This window comes from Falco punctatus (genome assembly GCF_963210335.1).
Source record: "Falco punctatus genome assembly, chromosome: 2".
Lineage (NCBI taxonomy): Eukaryota > Metazoa > Chordata > Aves > Falconiformes > Falconidae > Falco > Falco punctatus.
The window spans coordinates 93,359,189-93,378,280 of NC_137581.1; the positions used below are offsets into that span (position 1 = coordinate 93,359,189).

The 19,092-nt window shown below is 41.5% G+C and overlaps 1 protein-coding gene across 1 annotated transcript in view; it reads left to right on the forward strand.

The window, feature by feature from the left end:
- The window catches only part of VEGFD (vascular endothelial growth factor D), a 31,130-nt gene extending 14,979 nt beyond the window's left edge, over positions 1 to 16,151 (forward strand). Inside the window, exons 2-7 of the mRNA XM_080375265.1 lie at positions 3,523 to 3,733; positions 7,287 to 7,477; positions 9,772 to 9,920; positions 11,242 to 11,339; positions 13,787 to 13,982; positions 15,484 to 16,151. Coding sequence (XP_080231391.1) covers positions 3,523 to 3,733; positions 7,287 to 7,477; positions 9,772 to 9,920; positions 11,242 to 11,339; positions 13,787 to 13,982; positions 15,484 to 15,610 — 972 coding nt within the window. The 3' untranslated portion in view covers positions 15,611 to 16,151. The remainder of the gene's footprint in view (positions 1 to 3,522; positions 3,734 to 7,286; positions 7,478 to 9,771; positions 9,921 to 11,241; positions 11,340 to 13,786; positions 13,983 to 15,483) is intronic.
- Positions 16,152 to 19,092: the final 2,941 nt, after the last annotated feature.

Below are 19,092 nucleotides of genomic sequence, written 5' to 3' on the forward strand. Positions count from 1 at the left end.
GAGCTGTGCCCACCTGGGGGGGGCTGATGGACCTTCCACGCTCTTTTCATTTTTTAAGCTCTTAGTTTTGAATGCTTTTAAGTTGCGGTTAGCTACCTCTATGGTCAAAGTGTATAAGGATGAGGGATGTCCTTCTGGATGCTGAACAGTCTGTCCATGCTGTGGCAAGTGTTTAGAAGAACATTTTAGTTTGAGAGCATTGTAGTAGTCTCAAAGGACTCAAACCAAACACATAAGGTGGTATTCATCGTTCCTGTTTTGGTGCTTAGGTAGAATGAAACAAAATTAGGTGCTTCTCTTCAGATGTTTTATACCCCAGATAGCTGTGCTGAGCTTTGTTTGACCAAAGATCTACCACACTGATACCTCTTGTGATCTTGTGAGCCCAGGTTTTCTGGGCAGCCAGTAGAAAGGCTTTCAAATGAATCATGCTCTGAAAGCATCTATATTTCTCTGCCCTGGCTATAGAGGAAGCTGAGAGTGACTAGCTCACAAACAAAATAGATGTCCATGTTGTAAAAACCCACAGCTATTTGGGATTCAGCCCTCCATTAAAAGCTACCAGTGTTTTCCGCTCACCATTGTGTCCACACTGTAAAAACCTACAACTATTTGGGATCCAGCCCTCTGTTAAAAGCTAGCAGTGCTTTCAGCTCACTATCTTACCTAGTGTGAGCAATGTTCAAGGCAGAGACTCTAATTTGTCTCATGCTGTTGTTGTCACTGGAAAGGGCATCAAGAAATTCTGTACTGCATCAGGATTCCTCTGAAGAAGTTAGAAAACCAACTTTAAAACCGTTGCCTCCAAGAAGTCGTCAAATACAAGAAGGAAGACAATTATTCTGGCATTGTGATGGTAGGCAACTGGCGATCAGGTCAAACTGCAGAGCTTGGATAGGTGTTAGGAAACATGAAATGAATAGAAGCAAAAGATTAATTTCAGGGTTGAATAGCCCAGGCAATGCTGAGCGGGGCTGGAGCTGACAGAGATATGATAACTCTGTTCCAAGGACTCTGTGTGAGTTTTGGATGATCATGGTTTAGTAAATTAGGACACATTTCTGATGACTGCTGAGGGAATTCTGTAATGAGCACTGTTCCTTCCATTCCTTTAACCATTCTTGAATTTCTAATATATGAAGACCAGTAAAATTAGGAAAGCCCTGCACACATAGGCAGGCTTTGTCAATAACACTACTACTTGTCAATATCAGAAGTACATTTTTTTAATTTCCAGAATTCAAATCCTATTGGAGATGCACTTTTTGGTATAAAAATGACTTCTACTAATATAACTTCTCCTCCTTTCTATACAGTAATACTTCCAAAGGCATAAGGTTAATTTCAGTGTATTCAGTCCACATTAAGGAATTTGTATAGCTTTAAAAATACAAAAATCCTTAAAACAGTACAAGTTCTTGCTTTAGATAAACCCAGAGATCTTTGCTTACCCTGAGGAGGCATGTATACTTTTTCTGTGCCTTTCATCTTAGGTTATTTTGCTCATATAATAACAATTAATAAAGCCTCTTGATATTTCAGTAAAAGAAATAGAAAAGATAGTCTCAAACTACTGACTCTTACAAGAAGTACAGTGACATGTCTTGTAATTTACAGAATACCATCATCTCATTTTGCAGGTTCTCTGTAAATTCAGTCTGGTCTAGAAGTTTTGGATGCTGATTCAGCTAGAACATCTTTTTAACACAAAGAGAGAAAAAAAGTCTTGTTAATGGTTAACAGAGTTCAGTTTTAATATCTTTGGCCCCATTATCGTGAGAGTGCTGGTCTTACACTCTCAAATTTTGCAAGGTCAAGGAGACAGTTCGTGAATAGGAGTGAATATAAGCTGCGGTTCTTAGAACAAATAACTCTTGACACATTGACCTCAAGCTGAATTTCAGCTTTCCTAGATCAGCAAAATTCTGGGCAGCTTGTTTGTAAAACTAACTTGAAATTCAGTTACTGGTGCTAAGAATTCACATTCCATCCGAGCTGTCTGTCCATAGGTATTGAGATGGGTTTTCCAGTTTTTACTACATATGAAATGTATGAGAAGTCATTCATCTATGAAACCCAGCTATTTCTATAACAAAACATGGCAGATTTCTAGTGCACAATATAATGTTCTGTATGGGCATAAAAGAAGAGCAAATAACTTATTCTGAGCTAACTACATAGGGAATTTTAGGTCAGTGGAAGGTAATTACCGAAAAAACTAACTTGGCCCGTATGTACAGGCTAACATCTGTATCATTGCAAAATAAATGCCACAGATGTTTTAATAATAAATAACAGATGCACTCAGTGCCTGGGTTTCAGATCTCATCTAAAAATGTTCCTCTTATAGGTGACCCTTTCCCCTACCCCTTCCCTAGTCCTATACAGAGCACTCGCTTGCTACTGGTTGACTCCAGGCTGCTACACACCTCACTGCCAGCTTCTTATACTTCAGCTTTGCTTTTAAGAACTGGTGTTTTATTTATGACAGCTGGCACTGCAGCCCTTTATTTGCAAATCAAAAAGTACAGTCAGCTGCATGACCAGAGTACAGCTGAGAGCACCAGCCCAGTGCAACACAGCCATTTACAAAGATAACCTTTTACTTGGGTTGGAGGCAACAATTTTCAGCAGAACTGGTGAGTCAGTGGAAATAAATACTCAGTGCCTTGATAAAGGCACAAACACAGATGTTGGAAAGCAGCAGCCAAAGAAACCAGTATTGTTATGGGGTGCTATGCAATATTAAGTTTCTGTTAAACAGGTATTTTTTCAACGAATAGCAACATTAAACTGATAGGGTAGTTCTTTGTAGGGAGCGTTCTCCCATGGGAGCAGAGAATGGTCACGTACATCACACAGGTGGAAAATACAGTGACTGTGCTAATGCTGCTGCACAGCCACAGTGCTGAGGCTGACTTGAGGCCACTTGAGCTGACCTGGTTGTGACCCAGAGGGTAGTCAGGATGGGAAATGGCAGGTGCATCCTGCCTTTGCAGCACGCTGAATGTTGTGCTTGCCCACCCTGTGGATGGGCCCTTGTACTTAGGGCAGCTTCCAGCTGTATCACCTGCCCCTGCAGTGATGTCTCATGGCTGGCACCAGAGTTTTGGCACCCAAGGTGGCTTGCTGCAAAGGCACGCGTGTTGTGCTCACCAGCTGAACTCATTCAGGTTGGGGATTCATGCTGGCATGGCTGGCCAACTCAGATCAGTGTCTGCTGGGTTCCCTGGGGACCAGGGGTACAGTAAAGTCTGCATTTGTCAAATAGCTCTGGGGCCTGTGATGGAAAGGGTGAGGAAGTCGGTATCTCCCCTTCCCAATTTATATGGGCGCAAATCCTGCAGCTCAGTCTGGTGCTGCACACTATCAAAGCCCAGTACATCTCTGTGTGCTGCTGTTTTCCCAGGGATTCTCAGCTGTCCTCAGTGATGTGCTGCCTTTTTGTGCCAGCGCTCCATGTGCTGCACTGGGGGCAGGCTGTAAAGGTACTGCCTTTCTGACTGCCCTCTTCCTTTCCAGAGGACATCTCTGTCAGCATTGGAACGGTCAGAACAGCAGATCAGGAGAGCATCCAGCCTGGAAGAGCTGCTTCGCATCACTCACTCTGAGGACTGGAAGCTGTGGAAATGCAGGCTAAAACTCAAGAGTCTGGCCAATTTAGACTCCCGCTCTGCATCACATCGCTCCACCAGATTTGCTGCTGCTTTCTATGATATCGATACACTGAAAGGTAGGTGCAGCTAGTGGCTGAGTCTGATCTTGGCTTCAGGACCACTAATTCTTGTGCAATAAAGCATTAAGTACCAGGGGGTTCCTAAAATACACTTGCACTGGAAACAACATGGCATTCATGGAGAATTACTTTGTATGAAAAGATGTCAGACAACAGCCTGAGTATGCCTCCCTGTTTTGTGGCTAAATCAGGCTTATTGCTCCCTGTACACTCTCCGAAGGGAAGATGTGTTATGTATGGATTTGTCAGTCCACAGAAAAGAGGGGAAGTCAGTGTGCAAAGAACAGGTTGGAATGACTGGCCGAGGGGCCAGCCAGCAACATTGTGCTAAATCTCAGAATTTGCTTTCAGGTAGAATCGAATGAGCTTTACTGCAGGCATAGAAATCCTTTTTTTATTAGGTGTGCTCTGACATAAGGCACTGGCTGCACCAGCAGCAGTGTCTGGGTGGGAATTGCAGAGGAAAAAGGTATTGCCTTAATTTCAATCCATCTGAGGCAGTTTCTTCAGAGAGAAGAATATCTTCAAACAACCAACTGACAACTGAATGCAGGGAATCACAATCTATTGCCCTATCTGTAGCAAAAATGAATATTGTTCCTTGTAGGTCAGACACCCAAGAGGCACTGTATGTTCATAGATGTAAAATAAAAGGTCAGTTACTATGCTTTGGTCTAGCAAACAGATATCCTACAGCAAAGCCACACTGCAGCCTAACGAAGGACAGCCTGAGCTATACTTTTTTTTGTTCAGTCTTTACCCTGAAGTGATGTGATCATATCACTCTCCTTTTGGGAAATCAGATATTGCTGACCCTGTTCCAATACCACTTTTACAATAGCCACAGCCACATTTGCACACTATTACTCAGCTAAATTATGGCTGAGCAAAGGCCTTAATTTGCTTCTCTGAGCCACAGCACAGGAATGCAGATACGAGTACCAGTCTGAAAAGGGTTGTCACATCAAAGGCATGGTTTCAAACTTCTCATAGAAATTTTGTACAGAGAGAAGCTAAATCAAATACATGCTGGAAGAATACTTGGAGGGCTTTAATTAATGATAAACATTTAGTTTACATACCTTTACAAGTCTACATAGCACTATTAACAATCCATAGAGTTATTAGAAGGTAGTACCCAGTGTCAAATACCGTAATTCTCTACTCACTATTGATCATTTAGTAAGCACCAGCATTTCTGAAAAAATAAAATGTTCCTTTTGTGAAAACAGCAATACAACAGATGATGTTATCAAGTGTTACTTACCCTGTGCATATTGCAATGGGCTTTTAAAAATGGCAGGATAACGTAACTGTTCAGGTAATAAAGTCAGATGACTATATAGTCATATAGGTGTAATTTTCTGCTTGGAACATCTGTTAAGTGTTTTCTGTTTTCCATTTAAAAGTCTAATATTAGGCACAGAGATGTCCGTTTTCTCATTCAAAGTCAAGCCATGGAAATTTAAGTTAAAAAAACCCTATTGGGTCATCTTCTCCGTTCTTCAATCCATAGTGGAATTATCCCAGGACAGAAACTACTTTTGTTCTAATATCTTAATATGTTCAAGGTAATAAAGCTCCTTTTAAAAAAACCCAAGCCCATAACATGTATTTCTTTCCCACACCCTTCCCAGTCATTAAGCATTGACCTCTTTGCCAAGGGCATCTGTTTTGTTTTAATAAAGTGTTTTGATGAGAAGGCTGGGTCAAAGCTTCTTGTTTTTTTCACTGCTAGACCACCTTCCACAGCACCCCAAGCTCCAGCAGGGCGAATTCAGGATTTTATTCCCCCTTTCTTGAACTTCAATGATGAGTTCTCTGAAAGCTTGTGTCACCCCATGTAACCACGATCTCTCCTGAGCAGCTCAGCTCACCTAGGACTGCAGTGCTTTCAAGCTGGAGTCTGTATCAGAGCCAAATTTCTCAGGAGCTGCTCTGTGCTTGCTCACATTAAAAATCAGCGTGACCACAGTGCTTCTGAACAAAATGTGACACCTACTTCTTTGATCACCCCTTCCTATAATGGCCCTTCTGCTAAAAAGTGGTTAATGAAGTGAGGATGTGTGCAGTTGGAAAGGTCATCGCTGCTTACACTCATTGAAGTGACATCTGAGGTGATTACACGTACGTACCTTAGTGAGTTTGGCAAACACTTTATTTTCTATTTTAAGGCCTAGGATTAGATTGCTGTTTTGATAGACAAACATAACTCTGGAAAATTCTATTTATTTTAGTGATTCTTCTCTTCATTTATGCTATAAAATCAGAATTTGGACACCAAGCTCTTATGTCTTATATTTTTCCATGACTGGAAAGTGGAGCTAATCAACCCTGGGAGAGGACTTTGCAGGAATGAACAAACTGATTTAAATATACACATTCAGTTGAAAAAAAATTAACAATAATAAAAGGAAAGTCATGTAGGAAAGAGAGAAATAAATGCTCATCTGTAGACAAAGTATAGCATGTAGATTAAAAGTATTCAAGATTTTCTTTTCCCAGAACTTCCCTGTAAATGTACGCACTGCTTGCACAATAGTAGAGAAGTGGACTGCATTGGAAGAGAAAGCAATTTTCTTAAGAGTATAGAAGTTGCTTTTGAACTTTTAGAAGCCTGGTGGAGGAGGGACAGACAGGAAAAATGTTTTCCATAATTCTGAGAAGGACTTAAAGCATAAGCATTCACGACTCTCAAGTAATTCCATAACTTGAATCAGGTAAGCAAAAGACAAAAAGAGCAGGGCCACCTCTTAACAAGACTTTAGATAATATTACGTAAATGTCACTGTTCTCTCCCTCTGGTTCAGTCACTTAACATATTATTCCTTCCCACAGTCGGAATTTGACAGATCAGTCTAAAATAAATTACTAGGCTATAACAATTCAGTATTTGAAAGATGCCACAGTGTTTTGAATAGATAAATCATGCTTGAATTCATATTCTTGTTATTCAGACTTGAACCCCCTGATGGTACTGAGGTGTGAGAATGTTTGTCTTGGATTTCATTAGACATTTTGGGAACGGTGCTTACTGGCTGACATCCAGTAGGAGTATTAATACTCTCTGACCAGAATCTGTTAATCATTAATGTGCTTTTCAGTCAGGCCCAGGGTCTGCTAAGTCTGTGGTGGGGTATACACAAAGAGAGGGTAAAATGGCAGTAAGGAGGTCGGCCCTGGAGAGTACGAGGACAGGGTGTGGGCCAGTTTTGTCAGATAGACACTGTGGAGCTGACTCTCAGCTAGGGAAAATAGATGCAGCTCTGTTTAACCCACTGGAATTAATGGAGATTTTGGTCATCCATGTTGGAAGCTAAAGGCGGATAAATACACCGACCTCTGTGCCAGTGCAGCTGGTGTAAGTTACTGGGATAATCTTGCATTCAGACTCTCTCTGGTGCTTAGATCAATCCAAGTAAGTGCAAATCGATCCAAGTAAGTGCAAATGGCCTGCCAGCACTTCATTTTTATTTATATAATGCTTCTGCTTCACTAATCAAAGGTTTAGCTTTGCCGTGATTGCTCATACAAATGGTGTTTTCTCCAGTCATAGATGAGGAATGGCAAAAGACTCAATGCGTGCCAAGGGAAACCTGTGTGGAAGTTGCCAAAGAGCTGGGTACAACAACCAACAAATTTTTCAAGCCTCCCTGTGTGAATGTGTTCAGATGTGGAGGCTGCTGCAATGAGGAGAGTCTGAGCTGCATGAATACAAGTACAACTTACGTGTCAAAAACGGTAAATGAGACTATTCATCTGTTTTGGTTTTACCCTGGCTCTCCAAGAAGTGAGGGGAAGAAGAATGTATGGTTTCTGAAATCCTGTTATGAAAGATCTGTCTGCACTATCATAACAAACTGAAGATTTAATTTTTATCCATGTGGACTGAATGCAGACATGTGCAATAATAGCATTTTACATTCATTAGCATAATAAAAAATGGATATGTATGTGTAAAGATGGAAAATCAGGCCCTGAGAAAGTGACCGTAGGCTCCCATTATATTAAGGAGTTTAATTCTTCTTTAATATATTGTTACTTGGACCTGGGGCTTCTTGAGAATATTGGCTTATGGGTATCCCCTGCACCAAAGGATTAAGAGAAACTCTGAGAAATTGTGCCGTGTGAGGCCAGGAGTCCAAGCACTGCATTTTCGAAATTGTCGTCAATGCCAAAAGGGCTGGCTAATAATTTTGGATGGGCAGTTTTGCGAGCCTAAAGCAGAGACATTTTCAGCAGGAGACACCAGACGCTCTCAATCTGAATGCCTCAGGATCTAAATGTCCCAAATCACAAGCTACTTTGAAAAAAAAAGTTTAAACCCGTAGTCAGTTACTGCTTAGGTGCAACAGGTGACAAATATCTGTGTTAATGACCAGCACCAAAAAGCGAGGATACAGAGAGTAGCCAGAGAGCTTCTTTCTGTAGACTCCCTCTAGTGTCTACGTACAGAGCCATCTTGCTCCAGTGGGTGGGTGAGCAGAGCTCCAAGTTTAGTACTTTCAATCAGCCTTACAGATGGAACCATCTGTGTTCATACCTACAGAAGGAGGACAGGAAACTGCTCCTTTCTGATGAATCTTCACCTTGTGCATCCCTACTTACAGGGATAACACCTTTTGACTTGGAGTAATACATTAAATTCTACTTATGAAATAGGCTTTTTTAAAAATCAGAACAAAGATCAAGGGCGGCTGTTTTAAAAATAAAATTGAAGTCCTCATGGGAAGCAGGTCAAATTCACTTCTGTATCTGTTTCAGGTTTGTTGGAATGTAATTCCACTATGTCTGGTTGTACTGGAATAGAGCTGGAGTAAAACAAATCAGGGCCCATTTTTGTTGTGTCAATGTTCATTAATTGCTTTTCTTCCACACCAGAAGAAAGCTATTATGAGCGGTTGGCCACACATAAAAGACATCTGATATGCTCAGGGAGCTAGGTCAGGGTAAAAAGTATTTATTTATTTATGTGGTTTTGGAGGAGCAGTTCATAAGTTTGCTGAAAACCTGCAGTTTTGCAGAGTGTAACATTCCTTTAGCATCCTTCAAAATAACAATTCCCTCAAAAGCCCTCAGATAAGTTCCACTACTGGACACATCACCATCAGTCCAGATTTACTCCTCTAAAATGAATGGGGTTGCTCCCATATTAGTGAAAGCATGTGGGGTTGGTTTGGTTGTTTTTTTGGTAATGAATATCCACTGAAGGATATTCATGCCACCTAAAGTTAGACAGTGTGACACCTAACTTTAAATATCTAAGCAGTTTGGCTTAGGAATACTCAGTCCCTGCATGTGGATGCAGCATTAAGCCAAGACATGCTGGCACACAGAGATGTCCCTATGTTTTGGCTTCCATGGGAAGGAAGCTGGCTGGGGGGGGGGGGGGGGCAGAGAGGGTGTGGGTCACTTCAACAGCTCCCACAGGTAGCTGCCAAGGAACCAGGGCTTCCACAAGGCTACTCGGATTGCCCTAAACAATTCTGATGCACTGAAGGTAGGCTGCTTGGCTCCTTAGGCTCCTGCTATCGTCCACAAAGAAACGCTTTCAGGGTGGTTCCCTGCTGGAACCCAGCCGAAGCAAAATAAATTAACTCTCTTCTATTTATTCCCATTTCTTCCCTCTTGGAAGAGGGGGTGGAGGTTAAGTAAGACTCCTAAAGATGCATGCTGTGATTACACCCTAGGACAGTTAAGTAGCTGTCTCCCTAAGTGGTTGAGATGTAACTGAGAACAGAGTTCCCATCGCCTATATCTTTTCCATTTGGCCCTAGCATCCAGAAAAGTCTTTTGAGTGTGTTTGCAGACGATTTTGAATGGTCTTGGGTGTTTAATCGCTGGTAATACAGCACTGGGACTACTGTTTTGGCAAGTTCCTACCTTAGTGGGCATACCTGCTCATTTATACCTATAGTAACCGTATCTAGAAATGAGTAAGGGTGGGAAAAATGGTGGCAAAGAATAAGATTTATAAGTCCAAATATTAACTGTATAATGGAAACTGAAAAATAAATGTTATTTCACCCACCTAGCTCTTTGAGATCTCAGTTCCCTTGACAAGCGTTCCTGAGCCCGTGCCAATCAAAATTGCCAATCACACAGCCTGTAAGTGTCTATCAAATACTCCGCGCCATCAGTACACCATCATACGAAGATCTGTCCAGTACCCAGAAGAAGATGGGTAAGTTCCCTCCTTTAGAAACTCCTACACATGTTGTGTGGTCCAAAGTATGAAAACTATTTTGTCCTGATCTGGCCATTATAGTATCCATTCACTTTCTGGTATCCTAACAGTTTTTCCAAATAATATGATTATCACTTGGGGTTAGAAAGCTTCAGCTAAACCTGGTGAATTTCAAGTGAATGGACATCAGAATCGAACAAACAGCAAGCTAGTTTAGCAGCATCTGGAGTCATTAAGACATTCAGGTGCTTGAGCAGGGACTCAGAGTGCACGTATTAGCAATATGTTCTACTGGAGCATGTTTGAGTATATGTGCATAGACTTTTTCAACCTAACACGAGCAACTCTGATCACGCAATATTTAGCCAGGGCACACAGAGTGCTGTGCTCAAGCTAAAGCCCTCTGCCATACCTCATGGCACGTTGGATCTGAATCAACGTGAATTGTGGCTTTTCACTTTCTGTCCAACCCTGGTTTTCAACTCTCAGGCTCATTGGCTGGAGAAAAGTGATCTCACATCTAACTCCAAAATACGGTAAAAAAACCTTGTAGTCCTGGTGAGAACAGGCTATGTTAATTTAACAAAGACTCTAGAAACACAGATAGCTTGAACACGTCATTGAAAGTCAGCTCAGATGTCTCTGTCTAGCCCTGCATGTAGGGTTGCCCCCATAACTGCCTTTCAGTTAGACATCTGGGCTGGGGGAGAGGTGGCATTTCAGCAAAGTCACTCCGGCCCTCACAAAGCCTGCTGGCCGCTATGAATCCTCTTCCGACACAAATACAGAAGAACCTAAGCCTTCTTCCAGTTTATGAGTTCCCCTCGAGAGCAAAGTGCCTAAAAGTCAAACTGGCCTCTCTGACCTTGTAAACGGTCCACTGTACATCCTCAAGTATGGACAAATTTGAAGTGGAGCTGCACTTTCTGGCATTGTGGAGAAATTGAATAGTTTCATGGCATGAATACTGTAAAACAAAGACTACCCTGGGTGGGGTAGAGCTGTTTTATGTAAAAGTGGAGCTGCAAAATTGTAGCTGTTTCCTCAAGGATGTATCTGAAATAGGTGCTGTACCTGTTCCTTCTAGTTGCTGGGAGCTGGACAGCTGACCCTTACCAGCAAAACCATCCAGTCCCAAGGTTTTCTTTTGCAGCTGTAATGCACACTGATGCCATACCTTCACATAGGACAAGTGGCAGACTCAGCATACTAGCAGGCTCATTTTGCCAAATGATTACACTGATGCTTCTAATTTATATATTTTTTTTAATTCTTATCTTTTCTTTGTGTGGTTGTTGTTTTTTTTTTTTCCTTCTAGCTGCCCCTTTACCAACAAACTTTGTCATAATGGATGGATCTGGGATAGTGACAAATGTGAATGTGTTGTAGATGTACAGCACCCCAACAGACGAGAAGGTAAAGATGAAAATACAAACGGACATTTTTGATTACTATCTCCTGGCTGCTTATGTTCCATTTTGGGTTTGTCCCAATTTTTCATTGAAAGAGTTACATTTTTGACTCCACATCCCTAGACAGACTTGGCTTATGGTGTAGAAACTCACCTGAAAATAAACACTCATATGTGCTTATCCCCGTCTCACGTTTTTCGCTTGGACATTTTACTCCCTTTATATTTACAACCTGAATAGGTAATAGGAAAGTACTAAAAAGAGTGAGTAAAGTAGGTACCTTGGGTACATTTTTATTTTACATGGGCCTTAAATTGTATGATAGGCATTATGGAAAACCTTTTAACTGTAGAAAAAGTACACCCTGGAATTTATTGCATAGGGAAGATGCTAAATCTTTATTGTGGGTCATTCTTAAGAACAGCCTTTATCAGGAGTAAGATAGGGAAAATCAGTCCTGCCTGTTAGTTGTAGTCAGTGCAAAAGATTATATGACTTTTCAAAGTATTTGACTACTTTTTATTATAGTCTTAAGTTTAGGAAGCTTTTCAAACCGGTATGTCACACATACCCAGAGGCACACATGTATACCCTTTCAGGTCTGTGGAAGGAAATGGAAGAGGGTAAAATTTGTAGAAGTGTTCACTACTTCCATTATCCCTCTGCTTTTTCTGCAAAACTTTAATCTGTCAAAGAAATTTGCAGGAACTATTCTAGGGGGTAACTGTGTAAATCTAAAGACACTTCCTAGAAGTACACATCAAGAGAAGTTAAAATTTCTCCACGTCCTGTATAAAGTTTTTTTTTTTTAAATTGTTTTTCTCAGGAAATTGTACTGGTCAAAATAAAATTATCATAGCACTAGAGAAGATGGACACAGAATGAAGTGAACCTTGCCTTTGTGGTTTAACCTACATGCAGCAAGCAAAAGAACAGACCATCCAAGGCAACAATAAAAGCAAGCTGGCAAGCAATTCCTAGACTAGCAAGCTAAAATAAAACTAAATAACCTCATAAACTGGTCTGTTGCTTACAATCTCCTAATGTTAATAAGCAAGAGATCAGTTGCATAGTGGTTTCTGTAGGATCTGTTCTCACTCTGGTTAGGAAGGTAAGCTCAAGTTAGATTTTTCACTCATTAAAGGATTAGTACTCTATATTTCAGAGTAAGTCCAAAGGACTGTGAACAGTCCGTGTCCTCTTAACTTAGAGTTGTGTAAGGTCAGCCTGGGGCACTAAAATCTGTGGCTTGTTGAATTATAGCTTTCGTTGACATAGACTCAATATTTCCTCAGATAAAATATCGTTCTCTGAAGTACATCGTGTTTGGCAGTGACTGGGACAAAATAACTTAAAATCTATCTTTGAGGTTGAAATAAAGTGAGACCAAAACACTCTACACCACTTCACGCATGCCAACCTTTATCACCCCAAGGAAGGGGTTTGTCTTCCAAGAATTTGGCGCAGATTCCTCCTCCCTTCCAATAGGACTTAGGTTTTATTCTGCCTGGATATTGATTTTCCAGCACTGAGTAAATAATAATGAAGGTTTCTTTCAAGTAATGTGTAAGCCTTTTCTGGCCACTGAGATCAGAGCTCAGGCTGCAGAGGTCACGGATGCAGGTTACATTCCACATTCCATAGGTTAAATCCAAGACCTAATTGTAAACCTACAGGAAATTACCTTCCCAATGACACATCACATGCCATGACCTTTAACCGGAGATGTGCTGCTAGCATTTTAATAAAGCTTTCACAAAATGTGTTCCTTTTTTGCTAGGATTAGCTTCATATTGTACTCCAGATGTGTATTTTGAGGGAAGATAGATGAAGTATTAGACAGTGCATTCACTTGGCTGGGGTTTTGTTTCTGAAACAAAGTATTTTCTTCTATCTTTAACTGACAAGTGTGCATATGCTCCTTACGGAAGCACTACACCAGCTCGCACCTTACTAGACACAGCATTACTCTTGCAAACCTTCTGCAGCATATGGATAATGAAGTACATTGAGTGACGAGTGTCACAGTTTGCATGAATGTGCGTTTTTGTCATGGGTATCAATGAAATCCTTTTTGAGTTGGTTTTTTTTTGTTTGTTTGTTTTGTTTTGTTTGTTTTGTTGTTTTTTTTAAAAAAAACCTGCTCTCCAGTAAAGAATCTTGTATTCCAAAAGGTAATGCCAGGATCTTTTAATATACAGCCCAAAAATAAAGTATTTTTCTACAGGGTTCAACCCACAAGAAAAAGCAGAATTACAATAAGTGAAATAATCAACCTAATCCTCCCAAGTCCTTTTCTGCATTGTAATTTACCACAGAAATTCTGAAGACTAGAATCTATCTGGGAGTACATGCGGGAGTCCTAGTGATTGCAAAGAAAGAGTTAGTCTCTTCAAAAGCAGGATTTAGAGATTTAAAGCTTACTGCTAAAAGATGTGTGTGCTATTGCAGGACTCCCTCCTCTAGCTGAGCTGGCTATGTGTGGACAACATATGGAATTTGATGAAGAAAATTGTGAATGCATCTGTAGACAGAAGTGTCCCACAGATTTTTTTCAAAGTAAAGAGAACTGCAGCTGCTATTTGTGTAGGGAGAGCCAGGAGAGCTGTGCTCTAAAACACAAGATATTTCATGCTGAAACCTGCAGGTAAGTGCTCCTTGTCATTCAGTGTCTAAGCTACAAGATCTGAATTAGCTTGCATAGATGTGGGAGGTGCAAGTGCTGAATTAGCTAGGAGGTCCACCCAGGATAAAACACTTTGCTGCAGTTAAGGAGATAATAATAACAGAGATATTTACAATATTTACCTCACAGAAGGAGTCTAAGGTTTATTTAATTAACATATTTAAAAGAAATCTGGGCAAGGATGCTATTCAACTACCAATATTATTCCTATCCCACTTCCCCCCGCCCCCCCCCCAGTCTTAAGGGAGTGATGGTTAAAAATGTGCCACAACTGAAATTAGTGTGTGACACAGGATTTACAGTGAGATACTGAGTTTTGCATTTGTAGGTAGGCAGAACCCATCCTGTGTTCTGTGTGACAGCTGAATGCAGTCTCATGGACATGCAGGGACAAAGGCCCCCTCAGCTGGCACACACACCATGCACCACATTCCTTATTCAGTTTGTCCTCAGAGCAAGTGATTTTCTACAGCTAATGCAATTTTGTACACAAACAAACCCACTCAATCAGCTCTGATTCCACTGAGAAGCAGGAAAATTGTTCTGGGGCTGTTATACTTCATGCATTTCCGTAATCCTTTTGTGTAACTAGTTTTGAGGTTCCTTTGCCAAAATTTAGAAAATGCCCTCTTAAATTACCTGTTTTCATGCATTAGTTTATTTTTCAAATTTCTCAGAAAGCTTTAGTTCACATAAGGACCCAGGAGCATGCAGTAGCTTGGTCTGAAAGTTTATCCATGGCCAGTCAGCATCCAATTTCCCTGGGTACCTCAGCAGATCTGCACTTCACTGAATGGTCACCCACAGGGTCCATTCTCATAGACTCTGTAGGTTCCTTCATGGAGAAGCAGCTGTGGAAGAAGTAACCTTTGCACCTTTAGGCTCAGTTTTGAAAATAAGGACAAGCGTAAAATCATTGACAACAAGTATAAAAATAGCTAAAAAGAATCACCAGAGATTAAAGTGAGCATGAGAGACTTGGTCATTTATGTGTTTCAGACAGGTGGGAGGTGATCAATGCAATCATTTGTTTAAATGAGTTTGGCTTCTAGAAATTTCTATGATCCGGACATAGGACTTTCAAGCCAGACTTTTATACCCAGTATTCCTAGAGGACCAAAGCTGAAGCATCAGGTGAGCTAAGGTACTTTGCAGAAGTTGAGGGCAGCATTAGCCAGTGCTGACGCTCTGGACCTCACTGCTCTCAAGAAATGAAAGCATTACTTAGGTCGTGACTGTGGACAAATGGACCACAGCAAGACATGTTTCTGTAGACAAGAACTGTCAGGCAGCAAAGTCTTGTGTCACTGTGTTGTAGGGTGTCAACACTTTCCCAAATGTTGTCCAGAGAGCATTGCAGTGTTCAGTAATAAAAAAAAAAAAAAAAAGAAGAAGAACGTGACAGTGAAGAATTAAATTCCAATGCTTCTCTCTTTTTGCTTTTTCCTCCTTTATCTAACAGCTGTGAGGACAAATGTCCATCCCAACCCAGAACATGCCCAACTGCAAAACCAATGTGTTCCAGGCACTGTCGTTGTCCAAAGGAGAAAAGAGGTTCTCATGGGTCCCAAAGCAAAGAAACTCCTTGACTGAGCTTCCCCTGTTCTCTGAAAATCCACTGCTTTGCAAAGTAGCTGTCACTGACTTTCAAACAATAGTAAACATGAACATCTTCCACCTTAATAGTAGAAGAATGAATCCAGTCTGCATTTATTTATTAGAGTAATCACTAACTGCAGGTGAATCCTCTGGGATGTTGGTAATTGTTCTCTAAGATGTAACAACAACCACTGAATTGCTGGCTCCGTGGGAGAAAGAGTGGAAAGTGCCAGTTCAGTGTCACGTTGTGGAAGAAGAAGCTGGTATGTTGGTAACAGAGTTACAGTCACCAGTCAGTCTTTCAGAAATTGAGACTAGATAATCTTAGCCTCCCAATCCTTAGCTAATGCAGCTCCTGGGTGAAACTTTCTTCAGAAATTCAGTGTGCAGGATTTGGCTTCTAATACGTTCAGCACTGAGTTATTTGATCTACTGTCCAGCTTTGATTATCATTTTGAGTTTATTGTACAACTACTGTCAGATGTGCCATATTTAAGTGTATATAAGAAAATAAATACATCAGTTATTCGAGTGGTTTTCATTTTTCTCTGTTATTTTAAAACTCTGCCCAACAAAACAAAAATAAGCAAAACCCCAAAGCCATCTCAAGTACAGCCTTCTTATGTCTGTCCCACTGGGACTGGCTTCTGCCCAAACCCAGGTCGAGACAAGGTCACTCGATCCAATAGTTTCAGTAAAGAAGAGTCATTTTTCCCACATCTGCCTGACAGCCATGTGTGATTTGTTTATTTGTTCCTGGTGTAGCATGTTAATCTCCCTAAGGGGATAACAGCCACCCTTGTACTAACTCTTAACAGCCACCCTTGTACTAACTCTTCAGTGATTTTTCGGAAAGGTACGATTCACTGAAAGATGGTTTTCCTTTCAGCTTACCATACTGCGAAAATATCTCCTTTGCACTGAAATTCCTTTCAAGTGTGAGGCCTGAGTAACAGTTTTAGACCAATCAAGTACAGGAACAGCATTATTTTCTGAGCCCCTGAAGTCTGGGCTGAGCCAGCCCAGAGAAAACATTATGAGCAATAATCCTAAACTGGAAGTGATAGTCTTGATGATTGAATCATTTTTTCCCCTCTGCTGAATCCTCCAGTTCTACGCTGCACTGTGAATGAAGGGAACAGAGAAAATGAAACAACTGCTACAAAGATGGAAAGCTTGACACAACACAGGGAATAGAAAATGGCTTTTTGATGTGCATCTGAGATTTTTTATATTTATATAGGGAAAAAATAGATAGCTCTAAAACAAAATTAGAAGCAAATACTGTATGATTGATTGAATTGTTGGACAAAGCACCAAACAATTTAACATGTCTTTTGTCCGAGTAAGGTATTTAGGATTTGACCCTGGGTGACTGCTCTGAGCACTTCCTAAGCCATCTGTGCAAACATACCAGCAGGCTGGCTTTGTTATCTGTGTTGGGAACTGGCCTGGCATCCTCTGACCAAGCAACACAGTCTGACCTGTGAGTGTACTGGGTGGAGCCTCTGCAGCAGGGTAACCTACTGGTCTGCACTGGGCTTTGTGCTGAAGGTTTTCCTCTCGAGCAAAAGGCCACATGCAAGTAGCATGCACTCTGCATGGACAAGAAGGGGTACGTGACCCCAGTGCAAACCAGGTGAACCAGCCTGGCAGCAGAAGCACACTCCTACATATCCCTCACTGCTCTGAGAGGCTTTACATTCAGACATATGTACATGGTGGGTGAAGTCCCTGAGCTATACAAGGGTTCATAAAAGGAATGTACTGCCCCATCACTCCTCACCTAGCTCAGCTGGGGACACCCTGACCTCGTGGTTGTCTTACTGATAGGCTACACCATCAGCACATTCCTCAGAAAGCCAGGGAGCCGCAAAGGCAAACCAGACACTTAACTGGTGGCACCAGAGGCATATGGAGTACAAAATACACCTTTGTGTGAAGCTGTACAATAGTATTTAAACAGTTAAATTCTGTAAAAAGAGTTCAGGCTTTTGCATTTCCTAGCTTTTCTTAAATTGAAGTTTAGCAGCTGAAACCCTGTATTAGTTATGTCTGAGTCTTGTCGATGTTGATCTGTAGAGACTTCCTCAGTTTTCTGTCCTGCCCACTGAATATATTAACTATTTTTTACAAAACAGAACTGCTCCAACCTGAGAGACAAATATGTCTGCTTCAGCTCCAGAGAACTCTTAGACAAAGCAGTCACTGAGGGGCTGAAAACCATGTTCAAATGCTTTTCTCACTGAGGCAGAGGGGGATTTGAACATGAGCCACCAAACTCCCAAGAGAGTGCAATAGCCATCAGGTTACCCAGGCTAGAAAGGTACCATCGCTGAGCACCACCACTGTGAACCCTGCTCTGAGGTTTCCACACCTTCCTCAACCACTGAAAAACTGACCTGTGTCTGGAGGTCTAACTCAGGACTGAAGATCCAACCCAATGGGAAGTAGTGAGATCTTGCTGTGTCCATAGGCTTCTTCCAGCCTAAGCCTCTGGGTGAACTTAACCCTCAACCTCAAAATTTTGTGCTTAACTCTCACAGATCACTTTGTTAAATGCTTAGGTAAATATTTTTGATAGAAACACACTCAAACTAGAGAATGTGTGATCATCAAAACCACACCTGAAGGTCAACATAAAATTCAGTGTTATTTTCACATTTAATACCCTACATGTTCTTTTACCTGTGAGGGATTTCTGTTTTGCAGCAGCAAGGTGCCAGAAAGCTAGCACATTCAGAACAGGTCTTAGGCTTACTGTGAAGGTAGAAAAGACCTTCATGCTTCTTAGAGATTCTTAGCCCTAATTCCCAGAAGCCCTATGAATATACTTTTTTGAGCGTCAAATATGATTGTCAACTCTGGTACACAACGTTAAAACTCACATTGAAACCTTTGCAGGATAGCAGACTTGGGTGTGTGTGCACACATGTGAGTATGTGCACACTACCTCACCCTCAGTTCCTTCTCTCCTGGTGCAGCACAGGACCTCACACAACTCCTTTTCTCTCCATTAATCCATGAATCTGTCACCCAGTTGCCTCTGGTCCACCAGGTCACAAAACAAGGTGGAGGTGAGCAGACTCACTGTGTCAGGGCTGGCAGGGGAAGGAGATGCCTCTCGCCAGTGTCTCATGCTGCAGGACACCACACACACCAGGACAGCGATGCAGTCCTCTACCTTTCCCTGTAAGTCCACGTGATGGATGCAACCCCTTCCACTTTGCCTAATGTATGAGACTGTCCCGGGCAGGAAAGCACAGACACCCAAGAGCTCTGAATTGACCAGATTCACACTGATCTGCGCAGGAACATATCTTTCCCTAGCCCCACAAACTAATTGTTTGAGTATGAGCATTGGCCATTCTTCCTCTTCTGTTGACTCCTGTCAAAGAAAGGATAGGGAATGGCACTACCACCTTCTGAAGCCTTGACCCACCTACTGCTTGGACTGCACTTGTGCAGCACT